The following is a 19,978-nucleotide window of genomic DNA, read 5'->3' as shown; positions in this document are numbered from 1 at the left end:
AAAATGTCAACTGTAAACTAATAGTTTTTTAATGAACTGTTCTGTTCTCTGCATTTTAAAATAACTTCTTAAGCGGTTGTGGTTGTATTCCATACTGTACTACTTACCTATATTGAGTTAAATTATTTAATTTTTTGTAGCTGAAGATAGACAGACAGACAAACATCGTCAGAGCCGCTTGTCCCATGCGGGGTCGCGGGGAACCGGAGCCTACCCGGTAACACAGGGCGTAAGGCCGGAGGGGGAGGGGACAAACCCAGGACGGGACGCTAGTCCGTCACAAGGCACCCCAAGCGGGACTCGAACCTCAGACCTACCGAAGAGCAGGACTGTGGCCCAACCCACTGCACCACCGCACCCCCTAGCTGAAGATATTTTTGTAAAATATTTCTTGTTATATGTGCATTCAACCATGAAACTCTGAACAATAAAATAAAGCTTCTAAGCTTCAAAAAATGTTTTCTTGTATACTGACAGAAGACCTTCTTGCTCTAAGCAATGAATAGAATAATAAACACTTGAATGAATGTAACTTCAGGAAACTGTAACTTTTATCTGTTGATCCTTGGGGCAGTGAACAAGGCACTGACTATGAAGAAATCCAGGCTCCCAGGTCTTGTCCACAAATAATAGTAGGACTCAGTAGAGGGCACAGCTGCAAAGGTGTAAACATATAGTGTCGAGCTGTCAGTAGCAAAATTATAGAGCAAAATGCATTACATAACCTGAAGTAGCTTTTAGCCTTGGAAATAAGTTTCACAGTTCAGGTTTTTCAGTTGCCAATGAAAAAGGTAGCTTTCCAAATGTTTTCATCAGTCTTGTCTGGCAAAAATGTACTTCTTTTTATTTTTTATTGTAATAATAAACGACACCAGATGAAATTTTAAATGAACAAAATGAAGAAATAAGGGAATGGAACCAAATATTGTACAATTAAACTCCTTAGCACACTCTCTGTACTGGCAAGGAAATTATTAAAATGAGTGCAAACACTGGATACCATACAAAAAGATTTTTTGTCTGCCAAAAACTAATATCACATTAAAAATAATGTGTACACAGTAGTAATCGAATAATAATCAATAAAATTCAAAATGTAACCATCCTGAATATCTTTTTTTCTTATTATTATTATAAATATACGCTTGAATACTTGATTATCATTGTGTTCTGTGTTTACTAGTATTTAGGTTCTGATTCTGCATTAGTGTAGCCAAGTTTCTTTTTAAATATTAACGGTTTACTGCATTTCAATATTTGTTGAATAACCACCTAACAAGAGAAAGAAAAGGCAATCTGGACTGGCAACAGCATATTACTGTAGATCTTGCATGTATTTGTAATAGATTATTACTAGCATGTTTTGAATGTACTTAGTATTTCAGTGAATTCAATGATTGTGAAACCATTACAACTGATGGTTTTTTTAGTATTTATCATATTAAGTTTATTCATGTTCTTAAATGAACCATCTGTAATAGGTGACCTCTTCTAATATGAGGTATAAGCATATCTTATCCAAGAAGTGCATAAGGTGTTGGCAAGTAGGGTAGTGGTTAGAGCTGTGTCCTTTCAGTCAAAAAACCTGTCTTCATCCTTGCTCTTGCTATAGCACTCATGAGCAAATTACTCACCCTGAATTTCTCCAGTAAAATTACCTGCTGTATAAATAGGGGAAATAATTATAGATAGCTTAGTATAGTGTCTCATTTACACTGTGTTGATAGAATAAAGGTTTACTGGCTTGAGACCAATCTCACTTCTATGACTTCACTCATTGCTGAGGCCTTCTGACAAATCATTAAAAGAACACTAAATGATAGAAAGTATGATAGGATTACTGGCATTAGAAGTAAAGTATTTGTGCAGCTTGTTGTATTACAAAAGCAATAATTGTGTGAGATATATTTTAACATGATGTTACTTTCAGCTGGCTTGAGAATGTCATGGTTGTTGATGTTACACGAACAGAGAAATTTCTTAAAGATTCCAAAATATGTATTGTTCTTCCTAAGTAAAAGGGGTAGACAGTAAAACAAATAGTTCCTAGAGCACATTTCTCAGAGGTGTTGAATGTTTCAGGTCAGTCTGACTGCTTTGGTCTGTTTGTCTAATGACTACCTGTAAAAAGTGAGCAACTTCAAGCAGTTCTAGTACTCCATAACTTGCTCATTGCTCAAAGCACATTAAAATGCGTTTTCTTTTAAAATTACTCTTAAGGCAATATTAATCAGGGGGGTACGGTGGTGCAGCGAGTTTGACCAGGTCCTGCTCTCCAATGGGTCTGAGGTTCAAATCCTGCTTCGGGTGCCTTGCAACAGTCTGGTGTCCCGTCCTGGGTGTGTCCCCTCCCCCTCCAGCCGTATGCCCTGTGTGGCTGGGTTAGGCTCCGGCTCCCCGTGACCCCACATGGGACAAGCGGTTTCAGGAGGCATACCTGTGTGCAATATTAATCACTTTGTCCAAAAGCATCTTAAACATCTCACTTGCCTAACTGATTTAGTTAAATTTGTTCTGTTTTTAATGTCACCATTAAATGTGTAACTTTGTCCTTAAAATCTGACAAACAGAAGAAAAAGGGAAAGAAGCTTTAATGAAAAAATGTGAAGGTGTTTTGTGCACTTGGGCCTAAATTAGTAACTGTTATGCAATGTTAAATACAGTATATGATTAATGGCATTTTTGTAGTAACAATATAGTTTTTAACTGAAACTTTTGAAACACTAGCTGAAGAAAGTTATTTGTAATTTCTCAGTTGTTCTTATATTTTTATTGTAACTGTACATCTAGCTGTAGAGGAGAAACTGTGTAGGAACCAGGGGTGGTTCTCGTTCTGGCTCTGGTAGGGTGGGCAATTTATTGCATTTATGTCTCTTGGTGTAATGTGCTTTTGTATTGTTTTCTGAGATGTATGTCACTTTGGGGGGGGGAATGGGTTTGACCTGGGCCTGCTCTCTGGTGGGTCTGGGGTTCAAGTCCTGCTTGGGGTACCTTGTGGTGGACTGGCGTTGCATCCAGGGTGTGTTCCCTCCCCTTGCACCCTGTGTTGCTGGGCTAAGCTCCGCAACCCCACTTGGGGCAAGCTCTTACAGACATTGTGTGTATGTACATCCTTCAGAGAAAAGCACCTGCTAAGTGAATAAATATAATGTAGATCTTTTCAGCATCAGTGCATATTCCAAGGTAGATTTGAATTTAAGAATCAGAGACAAAAGTGGACAAATGATTTTATTTACAAAAAAATGCAAATAACAATTGTTTGTTTTGCATCTGGTAGGTACAGAACTGGCCAACAAGACACTACTTGAGCACAAATACACACACACACATCGTCAGAACCGCTTGTCCCATACGGGGCCGCGGGGAACCGGAGCCTACCCGGTAACACAGGGCGTAAGGCCGGAGGGGGAGGGGACACACCCAGGATGGGACGCCAGTCCATCACAAGGCACCCCAAGCAGGACTCAAACCCCAGACCCACCAGAGAGCAGGACTGTGGTCCAACCCACTGCACCACCGCACCCCTGGCACAAATAGAGAGTACTAGAATAATACTGAATTATAATAAAAATATAACTAAACGAATCAAAGCTATTACAGAACTGTGACACACAAAACATTTGTGAAATGTCTGGAGTGTCAACTGTTAGACCAACCTTTGTCTTCACACATTTGTGCTGCTAATGTGAAATCTCTTAAACTGACGATTCAAACGACATATACGGCCAACCTATCAAAAACAGCACAAATAAGTGAAGTAAAAGCTCAAGTAAAAACTTGCCTGGGTGGGCAGAACACATGGTAGATTGGGCACCACCCAGTCCTGCCCAGCCTTATTGCCAGTGCCTAAAATGTATATTTTGACCCTGAATGTGAAATGTTTCAGTCTGCTGGTTGGAGAGATGCGGACTTATGTCCCCACTAATAACTGATATCTACATTTACTTTTTCATTACATTTATTCATATAGCAGATACTTTTCTTCAAAGCAATGTATATCTCAGAGGAAACAAAGGTGCATTTCACTATAGGCAAATAACTTAGCATGCAAATTTGAAACAGAGACAGTTTCTCTGTTGCCACCTTGTAGCCATCTATAGAAGTACAATTACCTATAGAAGTTTAATAGGAAATAGTCTGAGAGGAAGTATAAAGGTAGTTGTAACAAATGGTGTGATGCAAATTTATGGAGCTTTTATGATTGAGAGAAGAGGGTTTAATGAAATGTGTTTTGAGATCCATCTTCAATGCTGAAAGAGATTAGGCAGTTCTAAGGGATAGCTAATTCCACCAAAATGAGGCTAAATTGAGAACCTACAGACTATCGATGGACTTCTCTTGAGTGGGCCCACCAAGTAGCCAGAGGTGGAAGTGGCAGCTGGTCTTTCTGCCATTTTTATGTCTTATAGCTGTAGGAGAGTCAAATCACAGAGACTATTAGAGAGATAAAAAAAGTCTTATGTTCTGAGAGAGCTTTGTAAAAATCAGGGAGCAGAACCTCAGGCTCCTAAAAGCAATGGCATTAATCCATATTATGAGGTATAAAATATTTTAAACCTGAAGCAGACTGTGTGCAAGAGTCGACATAACAAATCAGTGTGGCACTTCTTCAGGCTGACCACACCCAATCTTTCAGACTGCCAGATGTACATGATAACTGCGCATTTGTGGACCAGGGACAATAAGCACTAAAAGTTTAGACTTGGAAAATTAGGTTTGGAATTTCTGCTTTTGAAACTGGCGAAGTCTTGGGTTTAGGTTTGACATTACTTTAGCTTTCATTTGTTGAGTCATGTCAATTTTTTTGCCTCCTTACTGTCATAGCTGTAGGCCTTTAACATTTCTTGTTTCACTGAGAGCTTTGTTGCGTTGGTGTGACTGGTTATTCTGGGAATGAAGAACAAAATGTCTGCAAAACCACCCACTACCACAGTTTACCTGGTTAATCCCCGAACCTGGCATGCTGTGGAATTCCAAAATTGTCACCATTTGAAATGGAACTCCACAGAACATTTTCATAATATTGATGAGATTCCAAGAAGAAAGATTTCAAAACTATGTTATTTCTTCAGTGCCCATTTTCTACTATGGTTATGATTAAGTTATTCTTTTGAAGATCAAGGTGAATGGAAAACAGCTTCTTTTTCCATGCATTTTTCTTTTTTTTGCAAATCCATGCTGCAGTCAGCAGAAATGACAAACATTTTATTTACTATGCTACTCATTTTTACTCATGTCCCTCCAAATCACGCAATGGCTGACAATCAGTCAAAAACTCATAGAATAATGCTAAAGTAGCTTCTATTTCTCAAAGTTCATTCAGAAAATGGCAATTTAATGTTAAAAATTGAGTTTTTTCTCAGAATAGACGGAGTGGAAAAAAGTGGGAAATTTTTTTGAAAAAAAAGCTATACAAAATGGCAGCACGCATGGACGCAGCAGCTTGGTACTTTCATAAATCTATAATTTCATTGTATTTCACAACAGTACAATTACAATAAAGTCTTCAAGTCAATTCAGTTTAAAGGTAAAATTGCTATCAAAGGTTGACGCCTATCGTTTTATCCACAGTGTTTAGGAATCCAATTATAAAAACTAAGGAACCATTCATTATAATGATTAAACTTCTCGGTGACCTGAAATAAGCCAATTAACTGAGTTGGGTCAAAATCAGAGGGTTCTTTTTTCTAGACTGTCAGTAGTATATTCAGTGAGTGTTACAAAGCTTCCACAATAATAATAATAATAATAATAATAAAAATAATAATTATTTGTTATTCAATATACACTATACATTATTACTTCAATTTTTTTTAAAAATGATGTTTATGCGAAATTGTCATAATTACAGTGCCCGTCTTACAAACACTACCCCAATTCCAAAAAAGCTGGGACAGTATGGAAAATGCTAATAAAAACAAAAATGAGTGATTTGTAAATTTACTTTGACTTGTATTCAATAAAAACGGTATAACAACAAGATGTTTTGAATGTATGTTTATTCTGAAATTGATGCCTGCAACAAATTCCAAAGTTGTTAGAGGGGTAGTTTAGGACTAGTAGCAATGTGATAAGTTGAAATAACAAGGTGATGTGAAAAAGGTAATGTTAAACAAGTAAGGCAATCGTGTTACAACATATAAGGAGCCTCCAAAAAGACCTTGCTCATCAACAGCAAGAATGGATCAAGGCTTGCCAATTTGCAGATTCATCAACGAATAATCCAGCACTTTGAGAAAAATGTTTCCCAAAGACAAATCGGTAAGATTTTTGCCATTTCACCCGCTATAGTGCACAATACAATGAAGAGAGTCAAAGAATCCAATCAAATCTTGGTGCTGAAAGGGCAAGGCCAAAAACCACTTCCGAATGCACGTGATCTCCGATCCCTCAGAGGTCACTGTCTTAAAAACTGTCAGACACTTGTAAAGAATATCATGACATGGGCTTGTGAATACTTCAGTAAACCTTTGTCATTCAACACCATTTGCCACTGCATCCACAGATGCAAGTTAAGGCTTTACTATGCAAGCAGAAGCCATACATCTGTCCAGCCAAAAAACACTGTCCAAAAGTGCTGCCGACTATGGAAACACAATGGAATCGTGTTTTTTGGTCTGATGAGTGAAGACGCCCAACTGTCCCAAATTTTTTAGAACTTGTTGCAGGCATGAATTTCAGAAAAAATACAAAGCAAATTTACAAATCACTCCTTTTGGTTTTTATTTGCATTTTCCATACTGTCCCAACTTTTTTTGGAATTGGAGTTGTAATATGTGTTTCTAATGGAAGAGCAAGATATAATTTAAATTAATTCAAAAATATTGCTACAAGATATTTTTGCAAAAATTTTAATCTTTAAAGGACAAATTATTTTAATCTTCACCAAATTTAGACATATTGGCATTTTCTTTAATATTGTGTCTGAGAGAGGACAAGTTTAGTTTCAGTAAAATGTGTTCCAGAGTTGATAGTATGATCTTTGTAAGATTTTGCATTTTTTATGTTTGTTGTATTGGTGTTTTTGACTGAATGGCTCTGAGTTTGACTGTTGGACACTTACAGTTGTAGGCTGGGGAGTATATGAGATGATCTCTAAAATTACAGCCTCATCTTAAAAACCCTGTTATGGAGATTAAATAGAGAATTGATTTTTTAATCTGACTGTGAAACATGCCAGTTTTTATGTAGGCTTTGTCTTACTCCATTTGAGCACTTTGTGTATCCACTCTTGCACATAACAGAATTTGTGTTCCATAATTATTGGTTGTGATTATAAAAATTTCTGGTTGGACTCTGTGTATATCCTGGTGTAAACATATGGTATGGCGAAATGCTGATTTGAAATGGTGTAAGATATGAGACCTGTGTAAAATTAAAGGGTTGAACAACTTCGTGCTGTTAGGCCACAGATTTGACCATATGTTGCACATTACATCTCAGTTTCCCTAGAGGCAACCGGGGAACAAAAGGCCACTGAATGATGGTCAAGGACATTCAACCTCTCGCTTAAAGCCAATGAAGAGCATCCCTCCAGGGCATATGTGACACTGCACATATAGCAGATTACTAGTCTCAAACAGAACATATAGAAATACAAAGTATAGTAGTTCTTTGCCTCACTTCTAATGTATGACTGGAAAACAATAGCCTACAAAAAGGGAAAACTTCAGCATTTATAGTAATATTTGGGTACGTAGTTTTATATTTCAAGGTATGAAAGTACATGTTTTAAATCATAGAGTGCAATTCAATGAAATCATAAATGTAGACATACAGTAATCTTACATTTACATTTATTCATTTCGCAGGCACTTTTCTCCAAAGCAACATACATCTCGCAGAAAAATACTAGTGCATAACAGAAAGAGAAACTTAGATGCAGATGCGTGATTCTAAGATGTACATCACACAAGTAGCAGCATAAAGGTTTATCCAAAAATCAACAATTTCTAATCACAAAATTATAACAAACATTTAAATCACGAGTATATGTGTAAAGGTTTGTTCGTTGTTCAGCATTTATAATGAAAAGGTTATTGAGCATAAATAATTACACTTTAACGTGCTGAACAAGATCACGGGTGAAGTGAGTCTGGAAGAGGTGAGTTTTAAAACCCTTCTTAAATGTAAAGAGAGATTCAGCAGTTCTGAATGAGAGAGGGGGTCATTCCACCACATGGGAGTCAAAAATTAAAACTTTTGTGCTTTTGATTTTGGACCTTTTGTGCATGGGACCACCAAGCTGGCAGAGGAGGATGAGCATAGCAGTCTGGTTGGGATGTAGTGATTGATCTTGAAGATATCTGGGAGCAGTTCCACTAGTGCTTTTGTAGGCCATAACTATGCTCTTGAATTTGATCCGGTCAGCTATAGGAAGCAATGCAGAAAGACGAGGAGGGGAGATACATGAGAATGCTTCACCAGGTCAAACACAACTCATGCAGCACCATTCTGTATCAGCTGTAAAGATTTGACGTCTGAAGCCAGAAGGCTAGACAGGGCAGAGTTTCAGTAGTCCAGGAGGGATGTCACCATGGCCTGGACAAGTACTTGCATAGAGTCAGTTGTTAAATAAGGACGGATCCTGCGAATGTTATTCAGGATGTGGCTAGGTTGTGCCTTTGATGTGCTGAGAGAAAGACAGACCTGAGTCAATTATTACTCCCAGACTCTTTGCCGAGGAGGCAGGCAAAATTAGTCATAACTTTTATTAGACTTAAGTAAACATATTAAAGCTACAGGCAAATTAGGCAGCAGTACTTGTTGTCCATCCATCCATCTATGTATCCATTATCAGTAATCACCTGCAGAGGGCAAGGCCATAGCGGTGCAGAGTCTATCCCAGAGGCATAAGACATAAGGTCGGCTACACCCTGAATGGGACACCAGTCTTTTACAATGCTTACCACACATACTCACTCACATGCTGCCACGGATTTAGAGTCACCAATTCACATTAAACACATTTTTGGACTATGGGAGGAAACTAGAGTACCTGGAAGAACCCCATGCAGACATGACAAGGACATATTAATATTTGAAAGGCAAACTTCACATTTACTGAGCTGGACTCAAACCCACTGCCCAGGAGCTGTGAGACACCTGCACTGCATACTATGCTCCCATCCTGCCCTGGTCTTGTCTTGGGAAATCAATACTAATAAATGAATATATATTTTACAAACGCTGAAAATCCACTGCAGTAAAGAAGATGGTAAAGACAAGAAGAGATTTGTGTTATTCAGTTTAAACTTTTGCTGACTTTGTGTATTTTACAAGCTTAAAAACAGCTGGTTTCGTATTCTTCAGCAGTATTTTTGGAAACAAGACAGTAATGACACTGAAATCATTACAATAGTGCTGTTATGGGGATGAAGTAATGTCAAATTATGACTCACAATACACGTAAACAGTAATTGGACTGTCATTGTCATATGATTTTATCATAAATTGCTAAGTGCAAGACTCTGAAAACTATCTTTTGTGCCTCAGTTGTACTGATTTCATGAAAGTCTCATAAAGTATGTTTTAGTAAAAACAAGTAAAAAATGGGTTGATAATATGGACAATGCAATAGGGCTTAAATATGCAACATAGTCTTTTATTGTGAATGTGCGTACGTCTGTGTATGAGAGAGAGAGAGAGAGAGAAAGAGAGAGAGAGAGAGAAATGACAAAGATAAGAGTTCTCTTGGCACAGTTATACTCAGCAAATGATTTCTGCTATTACTGCTATTAACTACTGGACTAAAAAGAGACCTGTCATTGTCTATTGTAAAGAACGATGGTAAGAGATTAAAATCAATTATTTCAGTGCTATCAGAATCTACAGCAGTGCAGGGATCTGCATTTTCTTGCTGTTAAATTATTTTTCATTCTGCTCCGTCATATTCAAACATTGATGTCATCTGCAATTCCTTGAGATGTAGTTAATTAAAATGCCAAGCTGTAACCACATACTGCCACGAATGCAGAAGGAGACCCAGAACTGTTGCTGTGGGATATTAAAAACAGCAGAGATTGAAGAACTGTAAATAACCAAGTAATATACTGTTCCCTTAATTTCTTCTAGCACTTGATTATTTTGCTGTTGGCAGAAATTTATTATGAATCTGCCCATTAGACAAAATATGGATATATGGTGTTTATGTAGAGAGCTCTCTACACCTACACTGCACCAAAAAAGATAAAATTGTATTTTATATATCTTACAGTATGTAGCATTCACTGCTCCTTTCCATAAGTGTAAATGCACTTTTATTATGGTTCTTGTAAGGAAGTGAAATTTTCTGATAAATACTGCAACAGCAGCTTAGGGCTAGAATCATTTTGTTACAGTAGTTACGCAGTGCATCTTCACTGATTCCACCAGAAACACCATACCGGAACTATCTGTTTCTATGGTTACCATACTCGCTCCCCTAGCTCAGTAAAAATGTGTCATTATCCGCTGCCATGGATGGAAGCAGAATGAGATCGAGAAAGTGGTCTGCAGCACTTTCCACAGTAGTTTGGTCAAGGAACTGAACAATGCATTAGCCAGGCACTCTCGCAATATCTAACAGTTTCTCTCCTCCTGCCTTCCTATTTGGTATCCCAGAATACTTGTAAATATCAGATGGTTTTATAAGCAAATTCCAAAGCATAGCAGCATGTGTAATCCCATTTAAAACTAGTAAATATGAAGACACAAATCAATCCATGTACTATTATTATAATCCTACTATTATTATAGCATAAAATATCTGTAACTGTATACAGGCATCTGCACACACACACACACACACACACACACACATTTTCAGAACTGCTTGTCCCATACGGGGTCGCAGGGAACCGGAGCGTACCCGGTAACATCTTTTAAAAAGACATAAAACATTTTACTGGAATATTTACTGACTAAATGTCCATGATACAAATGCACCCTTTCCTTTGTTGAAATGAAGCATGCTTATCAGCACTGAATGCTTGAAAAACCAAATACAACTATGTAAATATTAGTTTCTATCTAGAGAAATAGGTATAATACAAATACAAATGAATGTATTTATGAACAGTGTACATTTTTTATTTGTCAAAATTTCTCTTTAACTATAGTACATCCTTATGTCCAAGTTGCTTTGATAAGGTTTAGAGATAATTACACCCTTCTCCTAGAAGCACCAGAATGGTAAGCATGTATTCCCTTTTATTAATATTTAATATCCCCCTGGTACAGTGGAGGTTGAATGCCTGCACACGTTCAGTCCTGCTCTCACAGTTGTTTCCTAAGTGTCCAGCTCCAGTTCTGTTTGCTTTGGGGAACAGATCATACCCAGTCTGCTGTAGTAAAAATCACAGTGATTTATCAGGGTTCCATAAAGCTCTCACTATGGCAATGGTTTAAAGACATGATATGCATATTTAACATTTCATTAGTATATAAAATAAAATCATGTTACAGAAGCAAATTAAGAATGGTGAAATTTATGATGGATTTTTACATTTTATAAACTGTACACTAATATGTCTCTCTCCTACTTCTCACAGCACCCAACACGGCACCGTATGGAAGTACAGGAAGTGCTGAAGTCCTGTCATCTTGCCGGTACCTGGTCTTGGCTCTCTGCTCCTTCTTAAGTGTATATTAGCTGAGGACGGCCACACTCTACACAATGACTGCAACGAACCCTTAAAGCATTTATGAATATTCAGTGCTGGCGACTGGATCAAATCTGATTCCATTTGGTTAAAGCAGCGTGGGATAGAATCAGCATTACATGTGGGGATGGTCATTCTCTGTGGAATTTCTCATTTATGTAAATACAAAAAAAATTCTTTTTTTCTTTTTTCTTTTTTTTCGATTGCCCACTTGCTGAATCAGTACACATTGTCCTTTTTAATGCACATAAAGACTCCAAAAATAGTTTTTTTCTTCTTCTTTGTGAAGGTGATGGTGCATTAATCGACATTTTCATCTGTGTTATTCTAAATGCGTAAAAAAAATACCAGTCTGCCAAACTCAGTACTGCAGTACATCATTTACATAAAAATGCTGTAGCCAGTGTGAAGAGAGGCCAAAAAAACAGACATAATATTGAATCTCATTAAAAACCTTAATGCATAAAAAGGGTTGGTAGAGGGTGTGGGGATTCTGCCAGAGTTGTTAGTATTATAACCATGCAACAGTGTAGGCATCAGAAGGAGAACATTATGGACACCTATTAACCTTAATATATGACTATTCAATTTAATTTATTAATTAAAGTTTCAATTTTATTCAGTTTTAAAGCATACTTTTTGACCCCATGAGCTTTGGACTGAGTATTCTGCTTTTTTGTAGGCTGTTACTCAATCCTAGAGTACAACAGGGTTTGCCTATCAATGTACAGATAGGTAGCTCTATATGTAGCATATGGGGATGTCCCCTGTTCCTTATGATACTTGAGATTCTTCTGAAGTAGTTATATTGCAATTGCTTCCCAGTATTGTTTCTAAGGTATACCTTAAACTCCATTACTATTGTTTGCTAATAAAAACTATTCTTACTGATGTTCCAAAAATGTACACATAGTAACATAGCTACTTTTTTTTATTTGCCTATCCAGGGAAATTTGTGTATTACATAGTGAAGCCCTTTCTGTCAATTTCCATTAATAAGTTTAATATTGCAGTTTTAAAACTGAAAGTTGCTTAGTCTTACTTTCTTAGCACTGTTCAGTATTCCTGAATAATCAAGAGTATCTTCAGTCTTCAACATTCAATATTCTTAACCAATCACTAAATAAATTTTCCATTAAATTACAAAGAACAATTTTAATGCTCATTGTAATGAATTATATCCCTTCTATTATATTTAAAGAAGTTCAAAAAAGCCTCAAGAATTTTAGTTTTGATACTAAAGAGAACATTAAAGAAAAATCTAATTGTCAGTAATAATTGTCATGTCAACTCCTTTCAGACAATTTGAAAATGAATTTACAGATTTAAAAATTCTGTGAAACTGTTTCTGTTCAGTGATTAATATGCCAAAAGATTTTAAACTGATGGTGTTAATGTAGTTGAACGAAGTTATTATGGATACTTTAAGTTGTACTAATAGCTTTTTTTTTTTTTTTTTTTTTTTTACGATACTCACCTTTCATTACTCACAACAGTGCTTTATGCGTATATAACCACACGTCCTTTGTAAATAACAAAAGGATATGTATGGGTCTTAATTTATTATATATGAAGATATAAACAAATCAAGAAATTAATAAAACTGAAAAATGTTTAAATCAATCAGGTTCTGTAGAATGTCACCTGAATGCTTATGTCAGCCATGTGAAAAACCAGTAAAAATAAATGTTATACAGTATTTATAACTTTTAATCATTCTGTAAGAAAATTATCTGAGCACATTTTTCAAAAAATAATTGAAATATGTAAAATATAATATGTATATTTCTTTGTTATTTTTAACTTATTTTACCTGTGTTATTTTTTAATTTTACTTATTTGATTGCTTTTTTATCATTATGTTTGGTTTCACATCATCTGTGGCAATTAAATGCAAAATACAAGAAAAACAAAGGTAAAAAAACTGAAAGAAAATCACAAAAAAAGAAATAACTCCATTGATAAACATTACAAAATTACAAAACATAAATGCCAAGAGTCCATAATATTAGTTAATTTTAGATTACTACAGGACCAGGACCATTATTCCCTAAATAAATAAAGTTATACAATTTTTTACAAAACACATATGGAGCAAAAAGATGCTTCAGCCTCCCTCTTGCACTTCAGGGCCACTGTAATCAACTGTAATTTTATTTGTTTGTTTACTTTTATTTATTGTTTGTGAAATGAAAAACAATACCAATATACAGTATAAACATATAACACCAGTAAGTTCATTGATTAGCCACTGGTATTTATGTTATTATGTCAACTTTACATTGTGTGGGATGATTTCAGATAATCAGTTTTGTGGTTTTGACATGACTGTATTATCCTTTTATCATTTTCTTGAGAGGGGTGATTCTCTTTGAAAATTACCACAAAAGCCCATCATAGCATTTAAAAATGAGGACAATACAGACCTTACTGTAAGTATAAGAAAATAGAAGTTTTTAGGAGTAGAAGGTTCAGAGTAGGGTTCAGAGTATAATGATGTAGTAATCTAGTAGCTGTATAGAGCTTAATCTGAAATCCAGAATTTCATTTTTTTCCTTACTACTAATAATTTAATTGAAAATTAACCCTTAGAATAAAACTTTCCATAAATACATCAAGACAAGAAAATCTGTTAATGCTAAGCATTTTAAAGATCTGAGTAAATTCACATAACATTTTAAAAATGTCCAAGCATTCTCTGATATTATTAAATGCTGGGCAGACTTTTCAGTATAAACCAGTGTAAGTAGCTCACAATCGTATTCCTTTATTCTGCAGTCATGTTTTACTGGGATAATTCAGGTCAAATGCTCATAAGTACAAAAGCAGGGCTACTGTGAGGACTTTAATGTCCAGTTACTTAATCAGTTTGCTATCTGCTTCTTAAGCACATTACCATAATATAGATAACTATGGTTTACACACACACACACAATATATATATATATATATATTTAGATATATAGGCAGTCCCCGGGTTACGAATGTCGGGCTTACATACAACCTGTAGTTACGAACAACCCCTGTAAAGTCAGCTAAATTAAAAATTCAAGTGGCCATACAATGATCCATAATAACTTAATAAATGTGTGCTACTTTGCGACACGTATCATAACATTACTCGGCTACAGCGGTTCGTCAGCTCGTGGGCGCGTGAGCCCAGGGTAGCACAAAGGCTTCTTATCAGTTGGACCACGTTGCTGTCAACAGTATCTCGTGTTTTATTGTATTTGGCTTTAATTTTTTTTTGTTTTTACCCTCCTAACCATGGCACCAAAGCATAAATGCGATGCAAGTGATGGTGATGCATCAAAGAAAAGGAAAACGATCACGACTGAAACTAAAGTGGAAATAATAAAGCGAAAGGTGAAATGGCAACTAACATTGGAAAAGTGAACATTTAAGTTTCTTTAATGTTTTCCATGGGCCACACACACACACACTCACTCACTCTCTCTCTCTCTCTCTCTCTCTCTCTCTCTCTCTCTCTTTCTCTCTCTCTCTGAGAGAATACTCGGCTATACTACATTTTTCAACTTCTTCCCAGTTGCAGAATCTCACTCCAGACAACTGCCCCCTCTGTGTTCTCAAACCTACTTCGCTTTGCTCTTCAAAGTCCTGTCCCTCATCACTCCTCAGTCCTGTTCCACATCTCCAAATCTTTTCAATAACCACCCCCGCCTTGTCTCTCGACCACGGGTTTGGATCCTTGCCTCTGTTAAGTTTGCCAGTCGACCAAACATTCCTAGTCCCTGACCACCAGAAAATATCTAGTCCTTTTATTCTGAATAAATGATCCTGCACTTGGGTTCAGCCTCCTCACTGTCCTCATTCATCATGACAGTAGTAACATTTATTATCTCTTTCTGTGTCTCTCTCTCTATTATAAATACTGTGGTTACACACACACACTATCTGAAACCGCTTATCCCATCCGGGGTCGAGGGGAGCCAGAGCCTAACCTGGCAACGCAGGGCGCAAGGCTGGAGGGGGAGGGAACACAGCCAGGACAGGACGCAAGTCTGTCACAAGGCACTCCAAGTGCGACTCGAACCCCAGACCAACCAGAGAGCAGGACCCGGTCAAACCCACTACGCCACCGCGCCCCCCTTACTGTGGTTACATTTATTATTATTATTATTATTATTATCATTATTTTTGGGGTCGGAGGTCGTAGCGGGTGGTCCTGATAGGTAGTGCACCCACCCTCATCGAACACTGCAGTTCACATCTAGCTTTTACAAGATGTTGGCAGCTCCCTGATAATGCTTCCAACAGGGGAAGTGAAACGCTGGAACCAGTGTCCTACACGACGCAGTCGAATCCAGAAGAGTTAAATCCCCAGTCAGCTGACACCAGCCACGGAAGCCTACGGGTTTTGATATTATTATTATTATTATTATTTTCTTAAAGATGTTTTAGTGTATCCAGAAGTGTTTAATTTTTTTTATGCATAGAACGGTACACGAGATACTCCATACTAAGACAAACATTTCACTAACTGATGTCAGACACGAATCTTTGCTAACTTTTCCGATTTACATCAAAATCTGAGTTAAAGGCAGATTTAGGAACAGAACTCGTTCATAATCTGGGGACTGCCTGTAATTATATTTTTTTCTAAAATTTTCATGTTTATTGATTTAATACCATATTATCCTGGAGAACTATTTTACCAAGATGCATCTGCATTTTATTAGTATAAACTATTTTGTTTCATGTCAAATGTGTGAATTTGATGTGACTCAGCTGATGTAAGATGTAGTGCCATTGTTTTTTTCCAATGGATGGATTACAGAAAATAGTATACAAAATGGTATTTCATTCACATTGCAAGTATTTTAAGGAGAAGCCTTAAAAAAGGCTAGAAAAACTTGATTTACAACTTTAAAATATTTCTTGGTCTTCAGTGAATCTCCCAGAATTTAAAGAAATTGTATAGCATAGTTGCCATTTATAGGTCGTAGCTGTATTTTACACTTGTGAAAAGTATAAATTTGTCTTTAATACAGTTATTATTTTGAAAGTTCAGAAGGATGTAGAACACTTCATATTATAGAAATATGTTCTATATGTTTGGGCATGGTGGAGTTTTGTCTTTATAGGCAATTTTAACAAATCTTTGTGAATATCCAATCTCAGTATTTTAACAAACCTTTTTCTTACACACACGTGTATTATGCTGTGCAGAGATGATGGTGGTGCCGCTGCATGTCAACTTACATTGTATATTTAGAACTTGGTCCCAAAATAATAATTGAAGACTATCTTGGTTGTGTTATGTAGAACAATGTTAACAAAGGGTGACTCCTACTGCTTCATCAGAGGCATCACTCACTGGACTCATTTTATTTGACAAATTCTGGCAAACAAGTGGCTGCATGCAGTACACTGATTTATATTAGGGTTGTATGTTTGTTACAGTGCTCTTTGTCTGCTAGTATTACAAAATCAGGTTAAAGTTTCTTATTGAATCAACAAGTATTACTTTGAAGATGAGTCTCTATCTCTGTAATCTGAATTTAAAAGAAGCCCTTGGATTTTAGTTAAATATATTTTAAAAGCACAAAAAATAATATAAACATTGTAGGTCCTGTGAACAAGGAATGAAACTTCAAAATCCTTTTGTCTGGTTGTTGAATTATTCCTAATGTGCTAATGTAGATTGTTGACTTTGAAGGTAATATTTTGTTAATATACCTCTGAAAACTGGAAGAAAGCACTTCTTATATTCAGTGGACTCATTTACAAATATTGATGATTTTAATAAATTTTAACCAGTGTTTACTTTTATTTCTTTTCATTACTATAATGTCTAGCCTTTAAAACAAAATATATTTCTTTCAGCCTTTTTTCAATGTTTTGGAGGACACTACCTACTTTTAAATTCATTTTAATCTGGTTAACTCTTGTTTTTGTTATTCAGTTGAATTCTATGCTGTTTAGACACTGCATTAGACTGGTGTTCAATTAATTAAATAAGTTAAATACAAATGATACCAAGTGATAGAAACTATGTTAAACAATTAATATAAAGTGTGGAATTAGAAGTGAGGGTTAAATGTTTCTAAATGTCCTCATTGCTGATATGGGGCTTTTGTTTAAATGAGCTAAACAGTGGGGATCATAATCTTTTGCCAACAACATGTTTATCTCCTCCTCGTGGGTCTGAGTTCCTAATCAATATTCTATACAGTCACCATCATGCCATGAAGTCTTTGCTGTTCCAGTATGCTTGTTTATTAAGAGCATACACAGTTCAAATTAAGTTTCAAACAAAAAGCTGTAATTTTAATTATAACTTCTGGATTAGTTCCTTTTTATTTAATTTAATATTGATGGAAAATGGCCTTAAATTTCAACTGAAGTTTGACTATGCCCTAAGAAATAGTTGCCCTTTTTCTGTGCTTGTTGTTAAGTGGAAGCTACTCTATACAGAAATGTTTGCATTTACAATTAGAAAATGTTTTTTTGTTTGTTAAATGATAGACTAAGCCAAGGCATTCCTACTAGTGCTTTGAAATTACACTTTACATTTTATTACCTACCACATATCCTATCCTGCAGGATTATGAATCATTAATCTGAGTTGGGTAAAAACTCAGTGTACGTTGTGACCAATACTGACACTGCATGGGTTACTTTTCACCCAGCATTTTTAGAGAGTAGTACTAGAGATACTGTAAAATTAGTTTCTTAATTTTCACACAATCACAGTAATTGCTCATGGTCAAAGTTCAATATTTTATATTGACCATAAGGAGTTGTTTTGAATAATGAATCAAAAGCCTTCAATTAATCCACATGGGGAACAAGTACTGTATTGAATGTGCCTTTGAAGTTAAATACCATATCCAAGCCTCATATATATATATATATATATATATATATATATATATATAATTAAAATAGAAAAGGCCCTTTATATCTTTGAGGGTAATCTGCAGGTTTCCACTGTTTTGCAGAATAATTCTTCCTAGGTTCTTAAACATCATCAGTGTACATGTTAAGTACTATTAAATGTAAACCCTCGTAGTAATGTAACAAAGATAAAATCATGTTCGCTTAAAAATAATTGCAAGGCCACATGTTATCATATTCTGTTGCTCTAAATTAGACTGAATGTTTTGTGTGTGTGTGTGTGTGTGTGTGTGTGTGTGTGTGTGTTTTAATATTTGAAATTTCCACTGTTTTGTGAAGTAAGCATTACATTCATTATACTTACAAAAATAATTTCTCAAATGTATCCTTGTATAACGTTTTGTACTTTCTAATGACTATTCACCTTGAAAATGTGGATAAAAAGGACAAGGCTACATGTTTTTAACTGCAAATTTAACCCACATAAGAGTTGTTCTAAAATATGTAATAAAATATTGAACAGCGTTGCGCTGATTACATGAAATTATAAAATGGCTATTATGATATGTGTGGTTTAAGTCAAGTAATCTTTCAAGAAATTCATTTTGATTCTTTTCTTTAACAATGATTAATCTCCTGAAATAATAATATCCCATGTTTGATATAGAACTGTAAAGCATTTTTTATATTATGAACATGTTCATTACCGCTTTGAAACCCTTTTGAAAGAATTGCTGTGATAGCTCAAGTGAAATATATCATGTAATACACAGTGCCTAGTCCATACTCAAATTTTTCTCTTTCAGCAACCAACCTATATGATAATACAGAATGTTGGAATATAAAATTGCATTCTATTTCCGAAGCACTGCACTAAATGCATTTGTTGTCCTGAACTGAATTAATTAGTACATACAGAAAAAAAACAACCAGTTTCCCTTAGCATTTTCATTATACAACTTAATAACTGGCAAAGCAGTAAGGCAGCAGTTATTAATTTTAGTAGCCATTTTTGTGTGATAGTTTATAAAATTCCCAGTCTCATTAAAAGTATTACTGCCTTAACTCATCTAAAACCTTCCATAGTGATTATGGGTAGCTTGTTCAAAGAAATAATAGTAGAAGAAAAAGACCAGTAAAAACTTATCTTTAATTAAAAGTGAACCACGATACTGTTTGCCCTTCGGAGTATTCTATATATTAAATTATCAGATATTTAAAGATCAAAGATTAATTTTTTTTTCAGCTTAATAGACAAAATTGATAATTTGGAATGAATGGGGCTGCACGTTAAGTTTTATGGCTTTTGCTGCTCTCCAAAGGCTCTACTTAGAGCCGTTCATTTCCTGTCAAGCATGAGTGATTGGCCACTCACTTGTAAGACAACACGACAGGGTGCACAAGGATTTGCTGCAATGATTTAAATGCACTGGGGCTTGAATTCCATGCTTTTTATACTGTCCCACTGAGAAATG

General features: G+C 35.7%; 1 protein-coding gene across 1 annotated transcript in view; it reads left to right on the top strand.

Annotated features, from left to right (window-relative positions):
• negr1 (neuronal growth regulator 1) overlaps nt 1-12,637 on the top strand; it is a 181,758-nt gene extending 169,121 nt beyond the window's left edge. Inside the window, exon 7 of the mRNA XM_018726847.1 lies at nt 11,532-12,637. Coding sequence (XP_018582363.1) covers nt 11,532-11,632 — 101 coding nt within the window. The 3' untranslated portion in view covers nt 11,633-12,637. The remainder of the gene's footprint in view (nt 1-11,531) is intronic.
• The last annotated feature ends 7,341 nt before the right edge of the window (nt 12,638-19,978 follow it).

This window comes from Scleropages formosus, chromosome 9 (assembly GCF_900964775.1).
Source record: "Scleropages formosus chromosome 9, fSclFor1.1, whole genome shotgun sequence".
NCBI lineage: Eukaryota > Metazoa > Chordata > Actinopteri > Osteoglossiformes > Osteoglossidae > Scleropages > Scleropages formosus.
This window is presented reverse-complemented; position numbering and strand designations above follow the sequence as displayed.